This window comes from Osmia bicornis, chromosome 6 (assembly GCF_907164935.1).
Source record: "Osmia bicornis bicornis chromosome 6, iOsmBic2.1, whole genome shotgun sequence".
Lineage (NCBI taxonomy): Eukaryota > Metazoa > Arthropoda > Insecta > Hymenoptera > Megachilidae > Osmia > Osmia bicornis.
In genome coordinates, this window is record NC_060221.1 from 4,290,150 (window position 1) to 4,315,036 (window position 24,887).

The following is a 24,887-nucleotide window of genomic DNA, read 5'->3' on the forward strand; positions in this document are numbered from 1 at the left end:
GAACAGCGCGAGCGATATTAGTATTAAGATTGCAGTATTTAACTACACGAAAAACAATGTAGTCGTCTGCAGCTCGATTCTTGATCAATATATTGATTAGACAGTTATCAGAAAATGACACCAATATAGACGAATGTTGATTGGACAGATCCAAATATCACCACTGAAAGGCGCCAGGGAAAACCGATCATTCTTTTACAAATGAAAATAATTCTTTTCACAGTTATGGATCTTTCAAATATTAAGCTTGAAAAGAGGATGTTTATCATTTTTTAATTATGTTTCCCATGGTGATTTTAATTTTTCATAATTAGAATTTAACACCAGAGTCACCTCTTTTAAATTAAAAATAAAACAAGGGGTGGAAAACAAATTAGCAATTTTTTTAAATTTATTTTTAATCTAGGTGATTCTAGTGTTATAAATTTTTAGATAATTATTTTTCTATGTTCCCTTATTAAAATAATTCTATCGTATGAGAAAAAATAATTTGATATTTATAATCGAACCCCTGGCGCCTCTCAAATTTTGAACGCAAGGTATTATTCACCCTTGTTCAGCCCTCCCACCCTCTATTTCAAATTCTGGCCAACATAAGCACACAAATCAATGCCTAATATTTCCACTAAGGGTAGGTATGCTTACATTTTTAAAAGGACATTGAAAAATCGCATATTCTAGGATATCTGTCGATTACAGTGTGTGTATGTACCCCTCGCTTTTATTTACAATCTTCATTAACGAAAATGTGTCTCATTTCTTTCTTTTTTTTAAATCGTTGTTGAGAAACTAAAGATTCGCGTGGAATGTGTCTGGTTCCACTTCCTTTTTGCATATACTATAAATATGCAAAACAACAAAATACTTTCCTAGTCGCTTAACATCGAAACTTTATACACCAATAACGAAATATAAAAGAAAGAATAAAGAATTTTTAACTTGACAGTGAAATATCGAGCCTACGAATGAATTTAAAAAACAAATTGATAAATAATATGAAGATACGTTATACTTTGTACAGAATAATTAAAGTTTCTGTACAGTACCGAGCATGGTAGACTTCCTTAGAGAAAAAGGTACTATAGAGAAAAATTCCCAAATTCAAATGTTGAAGTTTCAGAACTAAAATTTGGAAGTTTCAAAATCTAAAAAAAATACTAATAATAGCGCCACGCGAGTGGTGAAGCTTTTTTCCCCTAAAGTACCATTTCCTCTAGGAAAGCCTCCATGCTCGCTACTGTACATAAACGTTTTCACTAATAATTAGGTGTATGGTGCGAATATGTGTACTTAATTTGAATATACGTACCACTCGCGTGTATGTATAGCGGCGCACACGAATACTCTTAAATAACCAATATCAAATGATATTAACAATGTTAATTTACCAAAAATATCGTTAACATTACGATAGAAACGTCAGACGATTATGAACGAGAGCGCGAATAATCAATGCTGAAATTCCTTATCATAATATCGATACTCTTGGTAAGTCCTATCGAAAATTTCAAAACGCCCTTCGTTTTATTTTTCCCTTCGCTATCTTCCTCTCACGTGCTCGTTTAAACGAGCTTTTTCCTTTGTCTCGTTTAAGCAACACATTTGAACGGTGCCGAGAATTTGTCTCGCAACATGGATGCACACTCAAATAATTGTGTTCGAATTTCTATAGGATTACAATTATGTTTGATATTGCAGCATCGGAGCAGCTAGATTAGGGTGATGAGCTGTATTCATTCTCAGAGCAGAGATACTCTTGTTGTACCATTCGTCCTCGGCTGACATTCCTGAAATAAGGTAATTGGTTGTTTGGAAATTAGTATTGACAAATTTTCTAATCTAAAATTAAATTTATTCGAGATCGAAAGATGGAAATTCAATTTCTTTTCTCTTCTTTCGAAACTAATAAATTCAATCAATTTTAACCAGCTTTCAACTAATTTGCAGCCGCATTTAAGACGTTAAATCGTTACAAGAAGCTGGGATATTAATAGAGCTACTATCTATACTGAAGCCTCGAACAAGTCGAAGAGAAGCAGCAAGGCAATTTGCGAATAGTCTTGATTCGATTTAAAAGCGATATTCCATCTTGCGCCGGAAATGATATAAGACGGTGCTCGAGCGGAAATGGAGAGAACGTCTTGGACTGAACGAAACGAACGTTTGCACCGACGTCCGATTCCCGTTATTTCCGTTCTGATGTTTTGCAAAGTCATTCGATAATCTCGCGCCAATACCTCGAGGTATCTGGAAGAGTCACGGGAAAATCCAAGCAAGTTGCTATTATCTTTTATTCGCAAAGAAAATATATTTTTCTTGCTATGTATTTCTGTTAATTAATTGGTATTTTCCATTCATTAGTATCGATAATCTAATTAGAAATTTATTTACACGGAATAAGATGAAATTTTAAGAATTTTAAAAATTATGTACACTCACCCATTGCATCTTGTCTCATACCGGTAACTGCAGACATATTCGACGCTGAATGCGACATAGAGAATGGTTGGGTCATACTTGGATAGGACGTTGTGCCCATCTGGAAATATTTAATTAGACATTATTTAACAAATTTTATTTATTTCTTGGAAATGATTAGTTTATAAAATTGAAATCAATTTCCCAAAGGTTAAACGACAACAAAAGATATGTTAAGCCAAATACATGATTTGGCCATACTGGAATTTGAACTTCGAAGATCAATTAAGAGGAACCTCTGAGCCCTTTTTTTTCTGGCAAACCGATACGCTCAACGAATTATTGGCTTAATTAAACCGGTAGACATTCGGTAATCCGTCCGACCCAACTAATCAGTCGAAATGCAATTTAGCTACATCGACCGATAACGATGCGCCGGATGTACGCTCAGCTGCGCTTCAATTTAATACCTCGGTTAAAATCATTAACGAGAAACGCATCGAATTCATTCGTAGGAACAGGATTTGCCTATTGGCTATGACGTATCAATTGTCCAATAAATTATGAATCTTGAATTTATATAAACATACAGTGAAATATTAATAATTTCATTTATTTTATTTCTTTCATTTTTATATTAATTTTTATTCTGGTAATGTGATGATAAAGTTAGGTAAAAGGGCACTGAAAATTGTAGAATTACCATACTAACAAAATTGAATGTTTTTGTTTCAGATGTGGAGGCGTTACCTGGGGATAGCGATTTATTCCATTTATGCTATTGTGAGGATGAGGGTACGGCTGATATCCTCTGCTAGCACCAGGATAGATATTCCTCATCATGGCACCTTGGCAAGCCGGAATTGGAGTCAATGCCTTCTGCAGTTGTTTTTCTTGTTTCCTATATTTCGCCCTTCTGTTCTGAAACCAGACCTATTAACAGAAGAAAAAAAGGTAAAACTTAATATTTCTTTGTTCCAGAAAGTAAGAATTAACATTTTGACAGGCAACGTTAATTTTGTTGAAACAAAGAAGTCAGATTGGCAGTGAATTTGTTTCATCAATATCCACGTTTATTTCAAACATACTATGTATTCCATCTTTCATCGAACTCCCCGAGGGTAGAGTAGTTTACCTATCGCCATTTTGCATCGGGCAATTTCCATTGTTTCGCGGGATTAGTAAACCCATATTGGGGGTTGCCTGAACCGCCACCAGCGACACCCAGGCATCCACATCGAATCCATGAATCTCCTACACCCACGTATATTCTCAACGCCCTCCGGTTCTTCCCTTCCCGACCTCCCCCCCCTCCTCCCTACCACCGCTTCTTCACATACCCTACCACCGTCGAAAACCAAACCCCTCTTTCGAAAGCATCCCCTAGAAACAGAAAAGCCTCCCCCTTGGTTGAGGTCGATTTGTTTCCACTCTCGTAGTGATGTTACTGCTGCCTCCTGATTGGCCAATGCCATGACTATGACGTCACTCGGAGCTTCCTCATTGGCCAACACGTTTTATCGACATTTCTACTCTGTGTCCCTGTCTCTCTTCAGTATATAGAGTATCGCGTGGTGAAGTAGGTGACATACGAGGGGTGGCTCTTTACCCTCTTGCTTCCTCTATTTCCTTTATCTCTTTCTATACTTCCGGTTCGCTTGTTCTAGCTTTCTTTTTATCACGAACTGCTCCGCCAGAGGAAATGTTAGAAGAAAAATCGAGTAAGAATTGCGGAGTATACGTAGGGGATGAAACTGTCACCCATGGAAAGAGTTTTCATTTTTTCTTTTTTTTTTTAGGGAAATTATTGAGTTTGGTTTATTAGCAGATAATAAACAGTTGAAAGAGTAAAGTATTCATTGCAGATGTTATATTTAATAATTTGATTCGAGGGTTTCATTTTATAGACACTGGAAATTATTAGTTTTCCTAATTCAACTGCAATTAAAAAAAATTTTTAATTGTATTAATATTATTTTAATTTCATCATTCAACTTAATATTGTAATTTATTGTCAACTAAGGGCTGATACATTTTTTTTTTTTCTCAGATTATCAAAAGTGTGTTAAAAATCTTGGCAATCGTTACGACGAATATTCTCTGTACATATGTACCTAGGTACATCATTTTAAACTGCACATATGGAAATCAGGGAACAAGCGAAGCACCGCGCATAACCAATTGCGAGTCGCATTTGAATTCACTGCACACGAGCCGATTTGCACTTGCACAAAAGATACTTGTATCCTGCATAATTTCAATTTACGTATCACCCTGAGTCATTAATTCGCGCTAGACTTGGACATTACTTGACTGAAATTATTTTAATATCATTAGTCGGATAACATAATATCTTCGCTTAATTGACTTCGTTAGAGTGACAGAAAGATGACATAAAATTATTAAAAAATGGCACTCGTGGCATGTTAATTTAAAGATTAAAAATTATAGAAAAATCTCTGATTCGATGATGTTTAGAAAAGGAGAGTTGAAAAATGTAGTATCTATCCTCTGCATATGTTACGAATAAATTGATGGATACATTTAACCGGATAGAGACAGGTCTTTTTTCCAAAGAGATCCGGTAAAAGTGGATGACTCCTTTTATTTGCAACTTCTCTGGAAGAGCTTTTTGCGAACATACTTGTGCGTCCCTTAAGGCGTGCACCCTACAAGAACTGGAAAGCTAAGAGTTCGTAATTCAATAACCGTGCTCTCCCAACCCTCCTTTTCTCCTCCCAACTACCCTCTCGCTACATAGAGAAAGATAGTACAAGGAGATGGGATAGCGAAAGTATATACAGTTACTTCTCAAGGGGAGAACAGCTGAAAATGTCTGCTACTTTCATCGCTATCATCGTGAAAACTATCCTTCTCTATGCTTGAAAGATAGAAAATGAATTCTCTTTTGCAAAATACAAATTGCAAAAGTATAGACAAATCTAGATTAAATTCTATTTATTAATTTTCTGATTTTTTAACTTATTGAAATTAAAAATAAAAATGGTTAATTTTATAATTAGAAAATTTTTCAGTTTTAATTCAGTAAAAATTACACTGTTGGTTGTTGTTCTTTCATGAATTCACTTGCTTTCCGTTCGATGAGAGATTGATTTTCTTGTAAAACGGCCGACAGATAGGCTTCTTCGATCGGAAGTCGAATCGAAGTAAAAAGGTCGAATGAAAACTCAGCTAACTCAATATCGTGGGTCGGATTCACCTTTCTTTTTACTCGGCGTAATGGGATTTCTTGTGCGGTGATTCGAGAATTATTCTCTTACCACGATGCTGCTACCCCTTTTTTTATCATTATCATTATCGCGGATATTATCGTCGCTTCTTAAATTGATTCTCGTCTATTTCTTCAAACCATTTCAACCAGTTATTTCAAACATTACCTTAACAACATATTCTGAAATTCAATTTGAATGATTTCATTCTGAGAAAAGGGTTTATTTCAAAGGGGTTGTTTTGAACAAATTCTATTTTATATTCAATCAAAAATAAACTATTCATATATAATTTAAACCAACCCTTTTAAAGTTACAGAGAGAAATTATTTTACAAAATTTTTCAAAATACTTTTTCTATCTAACTTTTCGATATTTTTTTCAGATCGGCGTATGTGCACGTAAGGGTCCTGGCGAACATTCTCCCGAGCTTATTTATCGAGGATGATAAGGATGAAGGGTATCCATCTCAGCCGAGGGGTTGCGCGGATAAGAAAAAGGTAGGGACATAAGCCGTAGCAGGGTTCCCTTCGTACCTTCTCTTTTCCTTATTTCCTACCCCTCGTCGAAGGAAGAACCTCGGCAAGACCGAGACGTTTCAGATCTATCTAGGGTGGAGAAAATTCAATTTAAAATGGCGGCTCAGATATAATGGCAGCCTCCGGTACAGCGCCACCCAACCACCCTTCGCTCACCCCCCACGACTCATCTCAACTTTGCCACCGTCCTTCCCTGCCTATTTCTCTTTCATCCAAGAACACCCTATTCGCATGCCGCCATCTTTCGATACACAGAACACCCCGAATACCGCGGCAACTTTAAACATTCCATAACTATTCGTCATTGAGGAAGAAAAATTTTCAAAAATTTTATAAAAATATCCAAAATTTTCAGTGGCTGCGATGGATGGAAAAATTTTTAAGACCAATCTTTGTTTAAATGATATTTCATCATGCGAGACAGTTTTACGTTTCAAGCGGATGTGAATGATTTCGAAAGTCTCCGGCGCATCGGCGAAGCCACTTCCTGGCCTGGACACTTTGTGCATGGATTATAACCAACGAGTAAAAGCAAACCGCGTTTTACTTGGCATCGCAGTTTAACAGGGTTAAGTCGCCGCGGTTCCTGGGCTTTTAACTCAAACAACACCGTCCTGCATTATATATCAAAAGAACGAAACGCACCGGCGAACTGACTGTTTTAATATGTACCCGGTGTAGAATTCGAGGGCTAGCAATGCTCGCAGCAAAACATGGATGGTATATTCTATCTCCCTGTCCATCTTTCTTTAATGTCGACGGAAACCGCACTTGCTGCCCTATAGTTTGTTATTATACCTTTTATCTTACGCTCTGATGCTTTCAGGTGTAATTATCTCCTTTCTTTTATGGTATTTAACCCGTGCACAGCGGTGCCTTGATCAATCGTGATTCAAACTTATAAAATATTTCATTTTTAATTAAAATTCGGGCTCAAAGAAATTAATTTTGAAATTTTAGAAATATTTCTAGGGCTCTCTCCATGGTCCGCCGTCCAAGGTAGATTCAAAGAAATTAATTTTCAAATTTTAGCAATATTTCTAGGGCTCTCTCCATGGTCCGCCGTCCAAGGTAGATTCAAAGAAATTAATTTTCAAATTTTAGCAATATTTCTAGGGCTCTCTCCATGGTCCGTCGCAAATTTTCAAACTTTAGAAATATATCTAGAATTCTATTTTTTATTAACCATCATGCAAGGATGTTTTTCGAGAAAAATAATTATACTTGTATTCTCTGCGATCGGTTCTGCGACCCCTCGAAAGACAGAGGGTGTCTTGGATCGACATTTGTGCGCGTAATTTCATTCTATCACCCCACATGCATCTTTGACTCAATTATCCTGTGAGTCATGATCGAAAAGGATGTACTAAAAATGTGTACAGTGTCGAGGAGCAAAGTAAAAAAATTTACTTTGAATCTTGAACATTAAAATAATCGTCGTGCAAGAAAGCGGAAAATTTTCTTTAATGACAACTTTTAATAATAGGAAAACTCACTGAAATTCCATGTCGCTATTTTGCACGACGAAAGTGGGACGTTAATCATCTTAACTCGTTCTTTCTTTTGAATCAATTAGAAAGTGCACCACCCACCTGAATTCTGGCTTCGTTCAATTTGGTGGACCGCGCCAATTCCTCCCTGCAGTATATGTCCGGATAATGAGATTTTGCGAATGCCGATTCCAATTCTGCCAGCTGCTCCTGCGAAACAATTGAAAGGCCGTAGTACAACCGATCAGAACTACCTCGACGGGAAATTTGAAGCGTTATACGGAAGCACCGGGATCGGGGTAATTGAAACACTATTATCCGAGAAAAAGAAAAAAACATAGAACGAATGTGGAATGGAAGGTAAGTTAACCATTCGTTTCGTAATTTGTAATGGTAAATGAAAGGGCGTTATTATGGCACCGTTGATTATTTTTATGTTACAACAAAATTTCATATTATCACCCCTTGATTATTTTTATATTATAACAAAAAGCCACATTACCACCCTTTTGATATAATTAGGATGTTTCTTTAAAATGAATCCTCTAATTTTACTGACAATTTTTATTTCTTACTTTTAATTATTGTATGCATTTAGTTTGCATTTAATTGCATTGCATGTTGCAATTATAATAAGATTATACGAGGAGAGCCAGAGTCACCCTAATTGCTCCAGTGATCTTATGTTTGAAACACTTTCGCTGTCGTTAACCATTGAAGGTCCGATCACTCAATATTACATGATTGATCGTGAACTCTTAGTCATTAGCAGGTGTTGAAAAATAAAATAATAAACAAACCTGTGTGAAAGTAGTCCTGTGCCGTCGTCGAGCAGGCGTTGGACAACTGGCGGTGGTAGGAGTATGACCGATGTGAGGACTCGAAGCACAAGGGTCGGGTTTTAACTTTTTGAAAGCCCCTTCCGCCCCTAGAATTACAACATATCAAATTTTAAGCTTCACAGTGATATGCCACAAGTACCATTTTACGATTCTTTTAAGTCATTAAATCGTGTCAAACTCGATATAGTTCGAAATTGGTCATTGCTTTCTGTAGTCGAACGATCAGCCATTTATACGGAAGATATTCATGAAGGGTTTATGTAGTTATATTCGGGAAAGTTTAAGCTTTAATTTGATATGCCCTAAGTAATCATTTGTGATACTTTTATGTCATGAAATCATGGTGCAAGAAGTAACCCTTCTATTAACCCTTGAACAGAGGAGCCTCTCTCCATGGTCCGCCGTGCGAGAATTAATCATATACACTTATTTCTATTATAATTTTCCAATAGAATTTTAATTCAGTGCTTTAATAATCACTAATTACATTTTATTTTTAATTGTGCAAAAGAACATGTCCAAAATTAACGCTTCTATTTGATTGTTAATCATTTCAAATTTCATTAGATATTTTTATTATCTATTACAATATTTCTTCATGTCCAATTAATATTTTATAAAAAACTTTCAATAAAAAAATGAAATTAATATCTGTAGTGATTTCAAGAGAAAAAGAAACGTCCTTGTGAAAATGTCCATTGCATTAAAGAATGTGGGTAAATGAGAGAATTATGCATTCGAAGGTGTCAAGTCTCGAATGCAAGAAACTGTCGATAAGACGGAGGATCTGGATTGAGAGAAACGCGGGTTTGTCTTGGTCCTTTCACGGTATCGGCTTTATGAACGAACATACGAACATACGGTCGAGGTAACGGTGGCGAGCGAAGTCCCTCGCACTATGCTAACTTGGTTAGGGCGTTAATGACCTAATCATGTTACATGCTGATTCAATGTTCAAGGATGAATGCTGTCCACTTTACATACCTTGCCCCGTTACCCGGTGAACAGTGAAACTCGGTCAAGTTCAACGAGAAGACAAGGAGGATTTTACGATCGCTTCCTTGAAGATTGATCCCTCCACCATTTCTATCAATCTAAATACTAACCCTTTATATACATCAATAGTAGATCTACCGACGTTCGATACATACACGATTACAAAAAAAAGGAATAAATAAGGAATGAAACATAAATTAGCATACTTTTATATCATTAAAATGTATTGGACTTTATACATTTTGAAATTGATCATTGTTTATTATAATTGATGATCAGCCATTTTGTATTAAGAATATTAATGATACATTTATACAGTTATTTTTGTTATAATTTAAGCTTTAATTTGATGTATTATAAGTGGTATTTGAAAATACTTTTATGTCATCAAATTCAATCAGTATTAAAGGGGTTGATTATAGGATTTATGTTAATTAGTTATTTGGTGGTTATTTCAAGCATCTAATGTCTTCTTTTTCTAAATCACTGTATTTGAAGCACCATCTGCCTCTAATACCGTGGTAGAAATAATTACTGACAATTTTAACGAGGTGAAACTCGTTCCATAAGGAGTGACATTTTCCATGGGATTACTAGTGATGCACATTTCTATAATCCACGCAGCTGCCCATCGCTGACATCTGCCGTTAAATTCCAGTTAGTGTGAAAAATGCCAATTTATCCATTTATTTTTCCACGAATTGTAGTATAAATTGATCGTGAATGTTTAATGACACGGAAAGTCCATGATATTGCTAATTATCCCTTGATCTCTCCATGGTCCGCGCGCGAGGGTTAAAACTGGAATTCGAATATAAAGTAACCACCGAAGATTTGGTTATTTAAAAAAGTATTCTATTATTTTTTAAATTTTTCTATATTTATTTGTGTTAATTGTAGATGTACTTAGTAATCTATTTTCAAAACAGGGTCAGAATTGACCCCAATCCGTTCATCCACTGATGCAACCTTTCCCCGTCGGTTAACAACATTAATCTTTCTCTTTTTTCTTCAGCTTCTTTTCTTTCATTTTTTTTCTCTCTTCCCTCCTCTCTCACTTAATTCAACATTGCAGAGACTTCATTTGCATTAGAATGCTACCAGTTAGTTTCATCCGGTTTCCGGAAAGGCCGACCTTGGGAGGAAAACAAAATGCCGGACTTTCTTCGGTTAAACTAGTAGGTTATTATACGAAACTTTAATTCTTCTTGAAACTCTTCTATTTTTTAAAAACGAGGGATTTCAGAGCATAGAAAATTTAAGATAATTTGTTGACATAAAAGTATTAAAAATAACATTTAAAGTTCAAACTTTAACGAAAATAATTACCTAAATCCTTCATTAAAATTTTCAATACAAAATTACTAATTGCTCAATTAGAATCCTAACATTTAGAATTCCTATTTTGGAATAAAAAAATTGACCATTTGAAGCCCAATATCAAAAATGGCCCTTTAAATCAGAACTATGTTTCATTTGGGTAGAATACACTTTTGATGACAACACTCGACATACGTGTACATGAAAACGCTTTGTGCGAACCCCATTATCACAGCTTTAGTGCTAAGCCCTTTTAAACCCTAGTGGCACATAATAATAGCCCACAGAACAGGTACCACCATATGGTCTATCCCTCGCTCCCTATTGTCAACACCTAGGCTGATCGTATTGTCGACGAACATGTGTACTCGAAGCTCAACAAGCGGAAAATTCGTCTATATCGAGACGACACGATGTCCATTTTTCTATCAAAGTCATCATCGATGCATAAATCAAACAACCATTAATAATTTTCGAGGATCCTTGTTTACTTTGAATTGGGTTACAATTTCCCCCAGCATCAAATATCAACGGAATAGAATAGAAAATAGATAAAATAGATGATACTTACCAACGGTGGATGTCGCCCCGACGCTGCTCCTTCCGGGCGTCGCGGCGGGCGTTGGCGGGCTGGCTTCAAGTCCCTGATGTACCCCGTACAGACTAAAATCTTGCTCGTTCGAGCTGGTGCTGCTACACTTTCTCTTCTCTTGATTGTGATTCAGATGAAAGCTTTCGTTCTCGACGAGGCCGACGCCGAGCAATCCAAGGTTCGGCCTTAACTCGTCCATCAGCTTGTTCTGACCGCAGTTGGCGGCAGCCGCCGCGGAAAAGTTCAACTGACGGCTGAAGATCGCCGGAAATATGTTGAACTGTTGATGATCGAGGCTCAAGGCGGTGGTCGGCAGAGAGGAACCGCCGCCACCACCTCCGCCGACGGAGGTGCCACCGACGGAACCGACGCCGCCTGAACCGGGACCCCCGGTACCTCCGGACAGGTCGTTAGCCAGGGTGATGCCGGGGTGACCTTGTCGAGGTCTTTCGAGAGGATTAACAACGTTCTTCGTCGACCTACTAGAACATCCTACGTTCTCCCCCTTCTCGAGGAAGCGGAACAACTTCTTTCTAATTATGCAGTTTTATCCCCAGATCGGTTATTCTTTCAAAAATATACTTCAATCGGAGATTAGTATCTCGATAGTGGAAGATTGTTTAAGTAAATGTTATTGGTTCACAAGGTTCAATTTTAATCAGAATTTTTCATTAATTATTCAATTCCTGAAGAATGTAATTAGTACTGGCAGGTATGAGGTTTATTCTTTTATATTCACAAGGTTAATCTTCGTGGAAGCAAGATGGTGATGAGTACGAATGGTTTCTCTTATTTGTAATTAGGAGTTTTCGTTAATTATGAAATTCCAGGGGAAAGTTAGTATTGGCAGGTTTGAGGTTGGTTATTTTATATTTACAGGGTTCTTTAATTGTCCTGTTTGTGAACGAACCACTAAGATAATATAACTTCTTCTTCTTCCAAGTAGGATTATTAATTAGTATCAATTAATATCAATAAATTCACAAGATTTTTTAGTGTTTCCTTAATCTGTCTTTTTGCTTCTGTATCAATAGTCACCCCTCTGATGAAATGTACATACCAATTTAATTTCAGATTTATTTTTAATATTCACAGTATTTTTTAATAGTACTTCTTGTAAAGAATCCACAAGATCAATTGGTTCCTTTCCTTCTTAATCAAAATTTTCTTCGTCAAGCGATAATTATTCACTTTGAACTTCTTCAATATCCCGCTGATGTCATTTACAAATCAATTAATCTTCATAAAATCAGATCGATGTTTCAGTAATGATAGATTTTGTTCAAAGATACCTTCGATTATCCAGAATATTAGAACCTGAGGAACAGTTCTTCCAGTCACCACATTTAGGTTCACTTCAACACAATACCGACGACACTGTCCGAGAAACTAATCCAGATGATCTTCCTTCAAGCTCCTCTTCGATCTTTCAAAATCCTCTTGAAAATCGAAGGCTTCTTATCCTCGGTTCTCCAAATTTCTTTCAACTTCCCATTCACAATCAAAGTCTTTCTTCCTCGGTGTCTTTTCCAATCAACGATTAACGAAATACTCTTCCAGGTAAAACGACGAAATATCTGAGAAATAAAGATGGAAGGAAAAAACTAACTTCTATTCTTCCTACGGAAGATGATCGAGGATAACGGTCACGTGGAGGTTGCTGAACGATCGACGAGGGTTCAAGTAGGAGAAGCCGAAGAGGAACACGGTTAATCGTAAGCTGGCCTCGATTCGAAATTCAAATGTTATTATCTGGTGGATGGCATTAGGTGGAGTCGGATGGCTGGTAGAAGGAGAAGGATGGAGGGGGGTCTCGGGAAGGGTGTACAAAGGTGGTGTGCGCCCTTGAAAATTGAAATATCGAAATAATTGTTTAGAGAAATGGCGCGTGACCGGTGTGGAACGGTAACTGAGCCGCGAGCCAGTTGTATTTACGAGATTCACGGGGACGGATAAACGTCCGGCGATGACTATTTTCGCGCCCTTCCTTCGGGTACACGTTACGTTGATGAAAAAGACCCGAAACGATAGGAGAGTCGGCCGTGTTAGAGGGGCGACCGCTCGCCGTGAGTTCTTGTGGGATTCTGTCCGCGAAATGCAGTTATCCTCGCTGCCGAGGGGGGAGCAGAGAACGTTTAGAGGGGTTGCTACCCCCGTACGAGTGGCAGAGGAGAGAGAGGTTGTTGCCTAGAACCGAACGCGTACCCTTTTCAAATCCCCCCCTCCCCCACCCTTTGTGATAAGCAACGAGAAAGCACGAGGCACTCTCGTTGCCTGGTCCTATTGGACGATGCGAGAGATGCGTTACCCGGGCGACCGCCAATCGCGCCTTCTCTCCGTGCTACTACCCTCTGCCCCCACTCTCGCTACCAAGATGGCGGATCTACCAATAAAAATTCCTCGGGAAAATAGCCTGCGAGCGATTTTCTTTTCCACCTAGCCCGTCGTCTACCTTTTCCAACTCACTCGCACATACGAATGGCCCGATGTGTGCCATTGCCACTAACACCAGACAAACCGAGGGACGGTACCTTCTATCAAACTCGCACACCTTCCACCAACTCTCTTCTCCGCCTTCCTTTCTATCGTCTTCTCTCGTGTCATCTCTCTACTCGACACCCTCTTTACCAGCCCTTATCTTTTTCTTCTACTTCTTCTCACTCGACTTGCCTTACTTTTTATCCGACCATCGTAGATAGCTTTTTTAATTCGCTTTCGTCTTCTTTAGACACGTTTTTTTTTTGTATCTCGTTGTAAGCTTCGAAATTCTAATCGAAATTTTAGATCGTTGATATTTTCGTTTAAGGATGAATTCTAATTTCTAATGGAAGATATTTGTTTAATTTAAGGTGGAATCTTTTGATTCGTCTGTTTGACGTTCTCTTCGAATGAAGAAACTAAAATGAAAGAAGCAAGGGTGGGTGGGGTTCTAAGAAGCAACCAAAGAGTACGAGGAGGAGCTTCTATAAAGGAGAAACGTAAAGTTTCGAAAGCTTCAGCGTCTTCGAAGTTCTTAAAAGTTTCGTGAAAAAAAGGAAGAAACTTGGTCATCACTTTCGCTGTAACGGGAAAAATCAGTTCGTTAGTTATGTTATTCGTATTTAGGTCATAAATTAAGATCATTCCTAGTTTGAAAAATGGCCCCTTGAATGGCATCTCAAAAATTCAATTCAATATTTCAATCACCATTTCAAATGACCCAGGTGAAATCAATTGGGAAGCAACAAGCTTAACCCCCTCGGATGGCGGACCATGGAGAGAGTCCCAATTTTATCATTTAACTTTATGTTAATATCCTTGTATATATTTTGTAACTCACGATTCACCTATACTTCACTGTTCAAGCTATTAAAAACAATTAAAATCATTAATCGAATCGATTTAATTAGAAGTTAATGAAATTGAATGGAAAATATTATCGACGCACGGATGGAAAAAACGATTTCGAAATAGAATAATGGTTCGCAGAGCTGTTCGATAGAGCATCTGTTACACACACGTATCCGTGTATCGCATCAGCGTAACGTAATGCAGTTACATAGTTATGTCGAATATTTTAGCAGAAACTCTCTCTCCATGGCTTTTGTTTTACCGCCTACAATTTCGCTTTTCTGCCGACGTAAATTTTCAGGAAAACGCGTTCCAGCCAGGGACACAATAGTTATCGAACGGTGAAACTTTGATAAACGTGCACCTTTTGTTAAATCCCGTAGTAGAAGGAGAGCAATTTCGAGTCTCTATGAAAAAAAAAAAAGGACATGAACTCACCCTTTGCACGCGTGTCACCGTTTTCGAAGGCTGTAATTTTCGTTGACGATTGTGAAGAAACTTACATTCAAGTGGGCAGAATCATCCCCATTGAGGTTTCTCTTATTCTTTTCATTATTATTCATCTGGTAGCTATTCTTCAGGGTGATGTTCCCATGATTCAACTTTGCAATTTTTATATTTCTATTTTTGAGAATTTTTAATTAGAATCATTAACCCTTTATTGCATTATTGCATTATGTTAAAATGATAATTCAATGTATTTGCAATGTTATATATTTCTTTTTAAACAAATTGCTAGAATAATAATAATTTTACATGTATAATATAACATATGAGTTTCTAAAGTGTAGTCGTTTGCATTCAATACGAATTCCACATGGATTTCCATGTAACGTCAAACCACTGTTTGTGACTATACAGTTTGAACGATCTAATTTATAAAGGGTAGATCACATAGATTAGATCAGATCTTAGAGATTGGAAAGGCAACTTTATGGTTTGCATGGACCATATGCAGCTCATGGTTTATAAGGGTGCTCAACTACCCCCCATAGTAAGATACAAAGGTAAAGATAAACTTACTTATTTTTTCATGATACTCTTTCCTTTTTTCAAAGGAAATTTAATATTCAATTTTACATCCAGCTGGCAGTAAAAAATGTTTCCTACATTGAATTAACATTTTTTTGCCAAAACGTTCCGACAACGTTGGTATAAAAAAGGAGGTAGAATAGTGGGAATGGTAATTACATATCTCTGGTAAAATGGTACGTGTGGCATTTTGACAGTCAAGGGAAGGTTTAAATTGAACAAAAGCGTCTATTATCGAAAAGTCAGAGAGTCAAGCGACACGTGCTTGCTAATTTGTTCCCCGCACGTGTCACCGATAAAACCGCGTCAAAATATTGCTCGCTATTTGAATAGGGCAATTTATGAAAATAAAGCTCCAAACACGCCTATTTTTCTCCCCCTTGAAAAGTATCGTAATTGTTAATCTTTAACCATCGTTTCGATTTTCATTCGTTACCGAAATTTCATCCCCTAACGAAGCGAAACTTGGAAAATCTTTATCTAATTTCTGCAAAATTTGCAAAAATATCTGAGCGCATTTTTCCATTTAATTTTTCCAATGTAAATTGACGCGAAGGCTCGATCGAACGGGTTTGTCCTCGGTTGTCTTTGACGTGCATTCGTCTCAACGGAGAGGATAAATACGATCTGAGAAGAGGCGGTAGGTACAGATCAAAGCCGGTGAATTTTCGATGCACCCGATCGAGGGTGCAGGGGTATCCTGAAAAGGGGGTTCACACCATATCGACAGGGCGTGGTCGAAATCTGTCACACTAGCCACCGACAAACCTGATGCCTTGTCACGGGCTGGCATAGAATTTCTTTCCATTAGGTCAACTAAAAAGTTGATGACATTTTTCAAAGAATACAGGATGATGGACAGGGTCATATAAATAAAAATTAATATATTATTTATCATCCAAATTAAATTTATAAAATTACCAATGCTATTCAGAATAATATTTTTCCATTGCATTCTTTTAATTAATCAAATATCAGACACCATTGACCCCCAAAAATCATTTACTTTTTCATTCATTATTTCTTTCTGATATATTTCCCCAAAGAAATGAAAAAGAATTTTCAATTTAATGGAAAATTGGACGGCAGCTAAGCGTGCTAATAAAAGTAAAAATAAAAATCCTTGGAGAACGTCGAAAAGCATCTTCGAACGGTGCAAAGAAACGAGGTGTACAAACGATCCGGAAAGTAACTCAGCATCGATCTCTCGATCCTCCAACAGTTCCTCTTTCCACCTTTTCCTTCCCTTCGACCGTTCATTGTCATCGTCATTCTTTCTCGTGCTTCGGTTTTCTTTTCCCTTCTCTTTTTTCCACCCAGCTACCTCTCGGTGTACTTTTTTCCTTGCTCGCGTGTTTTGCCAAGAGCCCTCATGGGCGGAAGCGTCACGTACAGCTCTGAAACAAAAACATAGCGACGTCAAATGCGATTACGAGAGCTGCGAGAGCAGCTCCAGAACGCGGATGCTGTGCTAGGTAGGTTAGGTGGAGAACGCGGCGTGGGCGGACGATGGAGGGCGGCTAGAAAGGGCGGGGGCGAGGAGGGATGAAGGAAACAGGAAAGAGAGAGGGAGAGAAATATCGAGGAAAAAGAGAGTTCGCTCAGGGATGAATCTATACAGGGTGTGGTAATAACTTGGAATGTTTAAAAATAATATATCAAAATAATAAAAATATGTTTGCACCCTTGGAACCCTTTAAATGATAAACAAATTTCCAAATATTTTTTCTCTATCATTTCCATTTGAAAGATCTGAAAAAGGAAACTGAAATTCACATATCTTCAGCGATATATCATTGAAAATAGAATTTGTTTTCACTTCCATCGAGTTACCATGCAGAAAGTGGAGGAGGGTGAAAGATTCGTGGATGGGTGAGGAGAAGAGTGTAACAGAGGGGTAGGGTACCGAATGTACGGTATCCAGGTCTGGCTTGGCTGGATAGCAAAGGGTAGCTCGATAGGGACGAGGCAGGAGGGAAAGTGGACGCTTATCAGGGGTGGAGAATTGTCGCCGAAGCGGGGGCGGGTGGTCGGTTGGGGTTCGGGGGTTGATTCTACGAGGGCTTCGAGCGATGGCTCGGCCCGAATGTGAGCTTCTGTGGATCTGTGCGTGCGTGCATGCGTCCGTACATGCGTGCATGGACGAAAAATCGATGGGCACGTTCGACATGGCAAACCATCGACAGATACCATTCCACCATAAATGGAATAGTCATCGAAGATAAAGAAACCTTCGATACTCGTTATTAAATTTTTCTCATTGTTTCGTGTAAAATTATTTACAATACATTTCATTATTCCATAAAATTCTTTTTAGTGTAATTTTTATAAAATCGTGAGATAAATTTTCTACTAATTTAAATAAATTATCAATTTTATTTTATACTTTGGTAAAGATACAAAATTTTGTCGAGGGGGATGTTTTCACCCCTGAGACAGATTCATGAATAGACTGAAATGTTAAAATTTGTGTAAAAATTATGAAGATTGATATTTATACAAATACTATGTTGATGTTAAGAGATTCGATAAGAAAGTTATTTTTAAGACGACACCCGTTAGAATTAATGTTTCAACGCGGAGGACGAGGCGATGGTCGCCAAGCCTCCATTAAAAAGTTGTTAAACGCAGCCTGACGGCGCCCCGCGGCAAATTGGAACCCCATCATAAGTCTTCCTTGTATATAATGTACATGGCTGTTAGAGCAAGCCATCTACAAGATAGCGATATCAAAGTAATTAAGTATTCGATGAAGATATTTTGATCGACCTTATGGTTGAAACTGATATCGTCCAACAAATAAACAGAAACGTTAAAAAGAAAAAGAGAATAATCGTTCGTTTCCACAACAATATCTAAAAGCAGATAAATTCTATATTACGTGTAGAAAAGTTATTAATGAAAATGAAAATTAATTAAATAAAATTAATTATACGTTTTACTCAGCTTGGAACGATAAAGAAAGGAAAATTTCTTTTTACGGTTTAACGTCTCGAAAATGCGATAAATTTGTTTGACATTTTCCTTCCACATATATCCTCGATTTCTCTGCTACTGCTTTTTCTTTTTCGAGAAAAAAGCTCTCGAACAAGTTCAACGTTTTCTACGTAACGCTGACTGGAAACTCTTGGCCAAAGCAACGAGAGGTTCAAAATAAGAGAAAAGCGTAGCGTAAAAAGCATCGAAGGGGTAGGGGGTTGAAGCGAGAGGGAGGTTGGTTTAAAAGTACGTGAAATGGGAAAGGTGCGCGAAGGACATACAGTTACTGCTGTAAAATATAAAACTGAGATGGTAGGAGATCGGTTTACTGATACTTTATTAGATAAATAAATATAAATATTAATTGGATAAATTATCTTAAAAATTTCTCCCATTTTTCGTACAAAAAATTACATTAAACATTTCTATACAAATAGTATACTTTATAGTAGACGTTCGATAATTTCCCGTTTATAGAAAGGCCAGCCTGTAGAACCCAGAAAGTAGGGAATTATCGAAGGGGTACCGTATTAATGTTATTAATGATCAAAATTGAAGACACATGATTTTATAAAACCTCCCCCTATATTTTTCTCTCTTCTTCTTTCACTTGATTCACGTTCCTCCTTCCAGCTTGTTGCATCGAGGTACGCGGAAAATGATTTTAAAAATATTTTCTTAACCAGGTTAGCCTGAAAGCTAAGCCCATCCACCTTGTGCGTACCTAAAAGGAGGGACGCGTGCGAGTGAAAAGAATTGGTAATGCCGCATCGTGGTTTTTCGACTTGCCGCGGTTTTTACACCCTTCTCTCGCATTCTTTTTTTTTTTTCTTCACCCTCGTTGACACTAATCTTTCGTTGTCCATAGACAACGAAAAACCGCCGGGTCTTGGGAGACGACCGCCAATCTTCGGGAAAATTTCACCCTTTAAATTTATAATCACTTTGATCGAGGGACCAATATGGGGGTTGGGACACAGTGCGCTAATATTTATAGGTAAAACATTGTGGATTTAAAAAAATTAACTGGATTTTCTTTGAGATAAACGATAAGACAATTTATATCTTAAAGGGTTAATTCGTAGATGTTAGCCAGAGATGATTATTTAAATAGGGGGATGAAAAGAGTGTATTTCGATAATTATTCGACAGTCTATTTGCGTGCGGCTGCAGCGTAGGATGATACGTGAAATAGAGGGTAGTTGCAGAGTGATAGTGGGGGTGGATTTCGAGAGTCGCGTTCAACCATCCGGAAGCTATGAATATATTATTTGACGGGCAGTTTCGGTAGTCTCCGATCGGATGGAGCATCGATCATGGCTGGCGCATCCCTTTGGGCCATTTTCATGCGTCAGAATGCGACATGCCTCAATCGACCAGCTGCCACGAAATAAAAAAAAATATATCTACATATATTCTTAATTAATAAAACACTTTGATAAAGTATATGCGACTTATGTATATTCGAGTTTCATACAGTGATCTATGCCACCCTCCAGTTTTATATTTCTCCTTACACTTTGATTCATAATTTAAACTGCTTCGAAGTTTGCTTAAAATGTAGGTAATTTGATGAGGCTAGAAGTGATAAAAGGTGAAGATAAAGGGTAATACCACCCCTTCCGCTACCTTATAAATGATATACGAAAAAAGAATTTGTTTTTTGTTATACGAACAAAACCGAATGGTACATGGTTCGTCCAGATATCACGATAGGAGGTCCTGGTTCGTTGTAATCGGGTAGAAAACTCAATCGCGATCTGACTTTCGCATCAGTAGTTTCACTCATTGTTATTGATTCGATTTTGAATAGGTGCTTGCGGATAAAGAGAAAAGATTTGTCAATTGATTCGCTTTTTCTTTTATATCCACCCCTAATCAAGATCCTGACAGGCTGCTAATTTTATTTTCCAAAGATGCATTTTTCAGAAAATTTCAGATTTTGTATGTACAATCTAATTCTAATTTTAATTGTACTAATTTTATATTATTAATATAATAGTGATTGATTTAATTTACGATATGTTTTTAAATTACACCTGTTACTTTAGGTTCAACTGTGTTCGAATAAGAAATCTGAAATAATTTCAAAGAATTTGGTTATTCCAATGCAGTTTGCAGGTTTAAAGTGACCGTATCTCGATGCAAAGGCTAGACTCCTGTTCCCTGTAAATTAATCGAAGGGCTCACTTCGGGTTGACCCTGCTTTTCTGGGCCACGTGCCCATGGGTATCGGTATTTTGGGATACGTTAATACCTCACTATCTAGACGGATAGAGAGAGAACAGAGCGAAACATCCACTCCTGTACATTGTTTGCGGCTTGGAATCAATAAAAGCATAGCTTTAGGCGACGGTGGTCACCATGGCAACTAGAGACCCATCCGTGTACCCTGTTTCTCTCTCTTCCTCGCCACCCACTTCACCCTCTTCGTTCTTCTCGCGGTTTCTCTCTTTCAATTTCTCTCCTACACGCGTATCTATTCTCTTTTCCCAACTCAAACGACACTCTTTTTCTTTATTTTCATACCTTTGTCACCTTTGTCCCTATATCTGGTTTTCATCTTTGTCTTATGGTAGTTGCATGCATCTTTTGTATGCCAATGGATTCTTTTCACTTCTCTTCCTCTCTCTTCCTCTCGTTTCATGCATTATTTCTCTGTATAAAGTATTTATAATTTTTATATTTTACCTCAACAATAGTATGTTTAATAATTAATATATTGATATGTCTGACTATAGGTGCACATTTTCACTTTGAGTGCCACAGTGAAAATATACAGGTTTAGTCAGACATACTGAAGAATACTAATAATTGAACATTATATTGAAAGATTCAATTATAATATATTTGATAATTTGTATTATGGTGTGATCTACTAGATATAGCTGTTTCTACTTGGACTACCACAGTAGTAATATCAATGTATAGTCAGACAGAGTATAATTAACCTGTAAACTGCTATGGAGCTCACAGGTGACCAACTCATTAAGTACAATTGAATTGTGTAATTGAAGAGTTTTATCTACCATTACTATTATATTATAATAGTAATTCAAGATAGCTAATTAAAAATTTAACAGTTTATTTTATTTTGAACGTATCAGGTCTTAAATATAAAAATCCGTTGTGTAATTATTCTTGAGAACCTATTGCAGTTAAGATTTGCAAAATTTAATTTTTAAATCGTAATAAAATTCAGTAGAATCGTTGATCTTCGATCCCGCATGAAATTCAAAAATAAAATAGCCCGCTCCGAGGAGAAATCAGCATCGAGCAACTCTTCGAATACGCAAACTCTGTGAAGAAAGTCGATAAATGTCACGCGCTTTCCTCGTTGTAGAATTCCCAGTCGAAAACACTTGTCAAAAAATATTGACAAACAAAAATCAAGTAGGAATTTGAGGATCGATAATTAATCAATTCTTCTTTTCGACTTCAGGTAAAGAACATATTTTATTCATTGATTTCTTAATACATTTTAAATTGACACGAATTCAGGGTGGAATGACAATCTCCGGCTTCGTTTCCATGTTAGGTTAGACTAACCTAACCTCATATAAAGGTAGTTTTGATCGTTGCAACATGTTGGAGCTCAGAGGCGGGATATTTGAAATCACATTTACAAAATCATTCTACGATACTGTTTTTCTTAATTTTATTATACTTATTACTCTATATTATTATCGATTACTCTATTGTTGGTTCAGTTTTGCTCTTCACTGTACTTAATACTAGAAAAAAAAAAATCTGAAACGGTCACAGGTCCCTTGTAAGTCGACACAGGTACATATGGGCTCTCTTGTTGAATGGACCAAATGATATAAATTATTTATAGATTTCGACACCAGACCGAGGAGGAAAAATCGAGGGTGTTCCGTACGAACATGGGGTGCGCGTCCCCCCGTGGGGGTCCACTTGCATCGAAAGCCCCTTGAGGCCCCCTACACAACATATGTATTCTCGCTCAACCACCGTAAGCCTATATAAAATTGATTCCTAAGTACCCTGGATTTCTGTCAATCTCGCGCGTCTTTTAACACTATTCTCACTTATCTTTCGTTTGTTCTCTTCATATATTCGAGTGTCAAATTTACCAGGCAAACATGACTGAGAAAAACGATACCCCTTCTGTTTGTTCGTTTTCTTTTTTCATAAAATGATTCTCTACTGACTTTGTTCAAAGACTGTATATTATATTTATTTTTAAATTTATCTTTAAATTAAAATATACACAATTTTATATTTTTCTTAACAAAAATTCTAAGTCCAATAAATATTCCCAATGTGACAATTAAACACGGTGAATATGGATTAGAGAATCTCTGAATCTTCGGTAACTCTACAAACGACTGCAGAAGTTTCTGACGAATGATGTGTAACAAATTTGAAGACGGGCCCAGTGCCGTGCACCGTGCACCCCCCGGGGTCCAATCTAAATCAATCGGCTTGTGGGTAATCGCATAATAATTACTAGGACCCCCTCTACCGCCCATCTGTCACTAGCTAAGGGCTGTTCAACCCTTAGAAGTGGCAGTAGGCTGTGCCACGGCGACACACACGATGAATATGTCCCAGCAGGTCCTATTGTCATTGAGCATGGCAAGAAGTATCGTGCGGTGTCATTCACGCATCTTTTTTAATTTATGTGCCCCACTTGTCTATGCAAAAATACATGATACTACAAATATTCAAATTAATTCAATTCTCCCTTTCCTTACTTTTCTCAAATACATTTGAAAATTGTTTTTATCTCTCAAAATTGAAATTTTTGATCTCTTACATTGTTTCAGACGATCAAATGCTAACCACACTTTTCATCGGTCTATGTATTGGATCTTCTAATGGTTTTCGTGGACCACATCATCCGCGAAGCGACATTTCTCATCATCATTATTCTCCCCAGAAAAACATTAAAATAACGCAGGATGCAAATTTACTTCAGGATGCTACGTTAGTTCACACTTAACTCATTCCTTCGATATCAATTTTATTTAAGTATGTGTTCGTTGTTTTATCATACATTGTTTCTTTTTATTTCACTTAGACCTAAATATCACTGCTACCCCTATCAAAATAATTTTCTTCTTTTTTTTTCTAATTCTTTTCTTAAATTTTTATTTACTTGTTACAATTATTCTATATTAATACATGTTCATTTTAATGTCATTTAATGAAAATGAAAGCTATAAGTATGTAATTTCAGCCATTTGAAAGAAGACATGGGATCCATGGCAGATCAATTAGATTTTTCAAACATGACTGAACAAGAAATAGAATTCCACTATTTTAAGTATGTTTTTAGCCAGTTTTTAAATAATTGTAGAAAATTAATTACTGTATTAATCATAGAGTGCACGACGTCGATAATAATGCCAAGTTGGATGGATTAGAAATCCTCCATGCAATCCAACATACATTTCACGAAAATAAAGTGACCAATAATAAAGGTGAAGGCTTCAGCGAGGAGACGAAAAGCGCGGATTGCGAAGATGATTTGCCTTGGATAGTAGGTACGTGAATAATTATTTATCTGAACGATCTAATAAATTATTTTCATCTATTGTTATCAAGAACTGATAGACAAGGTACTAAAGGAGGATGATGTAGATAATGATGGGTACCTTGGATATGTTGAATATGTACTTGGAAGACAAAGAGACCATATTTCTCAGGCAAAAAGAAATGACAAAGTGAAAATTGAAAACTGAAAAGTTTTTAATAAATGGTATATATTGGTAAGGGACATGCCTAAAACACATTCAAAGCAGTATTTTTTAATTTTCTTTATTCAACTTATTTCTAACTGTTCTAAAATATACGAACAATATAAATTTTAATATAATTTTAATCGGTAAGATAAAACGATTTTATTTTTTATCTACCTGTAGCGCAAAATATCTATTGTATGTTTGTATATAAATCAAATAATACTGTGTACATAATTTCATACATTTTCAATTGACAGAGTGACTCGTAAATTAATTATGAATTTCAAATTCATATTTGAATAATGACCTAAATATATTTTCACCACTCAAACTAATACAAACTTTGTACACCTAAAATGCGCTTCATATATATATATTAATAAAGGAAATTTACTAATGTGTTGGGAT

At 36.8% G+C, this 24,887-nt stretch overlaps 2 protein-coding genes and 1 long non-coding RNA gene across 7 annotated transcripts; 2 read left to right on the plus strand and 1 right to left on the minus strand.

The window, feature by feature from the left end:
- Positions 1-438: 438 nt before the first annotated feature.
- On the minus strand, positions 439-11,946 carry LOC114874497 (homeobox protein unc-42). The gene is made up of 6 exons (XM_029183817.2): positions 11,407-11,946; positions 8,478-8,605; positions 7,780-7,887; positions 3,169-3,351; positions 2,440-2,539; positions 439-1,787 (listed from the first exon to the last, which is right to left on the minus strand). The coding sequence occupies exons 1-6, from the start codon at positions 11,624-11,626 to the stop codon at positions 1,681-1,683; spliced, it is 846 nt and encodes a 281-aa protein (XP_029039650.1). The 5' UTR covers positions 11,627-11,946; the 3' UTR covers positions 439-1,680.
- Positions 3,259-7,848, plus strand: LOC114874498. The gene is made up of 3 exons (XR_003789109.2): positions 3,259-3,372; positions 6,034-6,148; positions 7,764-7,848. It is a non-coding gene; the product is annotated as an uncharacterized LOC114874498 (long non-coding RNA).
- On the plus strand, positions 7,973-24,878 carry LOC114874495 (multiple coagulation factor deficiency protein 2 homolog). 5 transcript variants are annotated; one of them, XM_029183816.2, is made up of 6 exons: positions 7,979-8,037; positions 12,988-13,142; positions 23,562-23,721; positions 23,975-24,061; positions 24,121-24,281; positions 24,343-24,878. In XM_029183816.2, exons 3-6 carry the CDS (start codon positions 23,570-23,572, stop codon positions 24,477-24,479), a joined length of 537 nt encoding a protein of 178 aa, XP_029039649.1. In that variant the 5' UTR covers positions 7,979-8,037; positions 12,988-13,142; positions 23,562-23,569; the 3' UTR covers positions 24,480-24,878. The 5 variants fall into 5 exon arrangements, with proteins under 5 accessions (XP_029039645.1, XP_029039649.1, XP_029039648.1 ...); XM_029183814.2 differs by lacking the exons at positions 7,979-8,037; positions 12,988-13,142 and adding exons at positions 22,018-22,210; positions 22,607-22,744; XM_029183812.2 differs by lacking the exon at positions 12,988-13,142 and having other exon boundaries at positions 7,973-8,037.
- Positions 24,879-24,887: the final 9 nt, after the last annotated feature.

What these genes read in the sequence shown, in the direction of transcription:
- LOC114874495 (XM_029183812.2), top strand. An exon ending in ATAGAATTCCACTATTTTAA is followed by an intron (nt 24,062 to 24,120) that starts GTATGTTTTTAG and finishes TATTAATCATAG; the next exon opens with AGTGCACGACGTCGATAATA. An exon ending in TGATTTGCCTTGGATAGTAG is followed by an intron (nt 24,282 to 24,342) that starts GTACGTGAATAA and finishes ATTGTTATCAAG; the next exon opens with AACTGATAGACAAGGTACTA.
- LOC114874497 (XM_029183817.2), bottom strand. Translation starts at nt 11,626, where the DNA reads ATGGACGAGTTAAGGCCGAACCTTGGATTGCTCGGCGTCGGCCTCGTC. An exon ending in TGAACGAAGCCAGAATTCAG is followed by an intron (nt 3,352 to 7,779) that starts GTGGGTGGTGCA and finishes TTCTGTTAATAG; the next exon opens with GTCTGGTTTCAGAACAGAAG. An exon ending in GAATAAATCGCTATCCCCAG is followed by an intron (nt 2,540 to 3,168) that starts GTAACGCCTCCA and finishes AAATATTTCCAG; the next exon opens with ATGGGCACAACGTCCTATCC.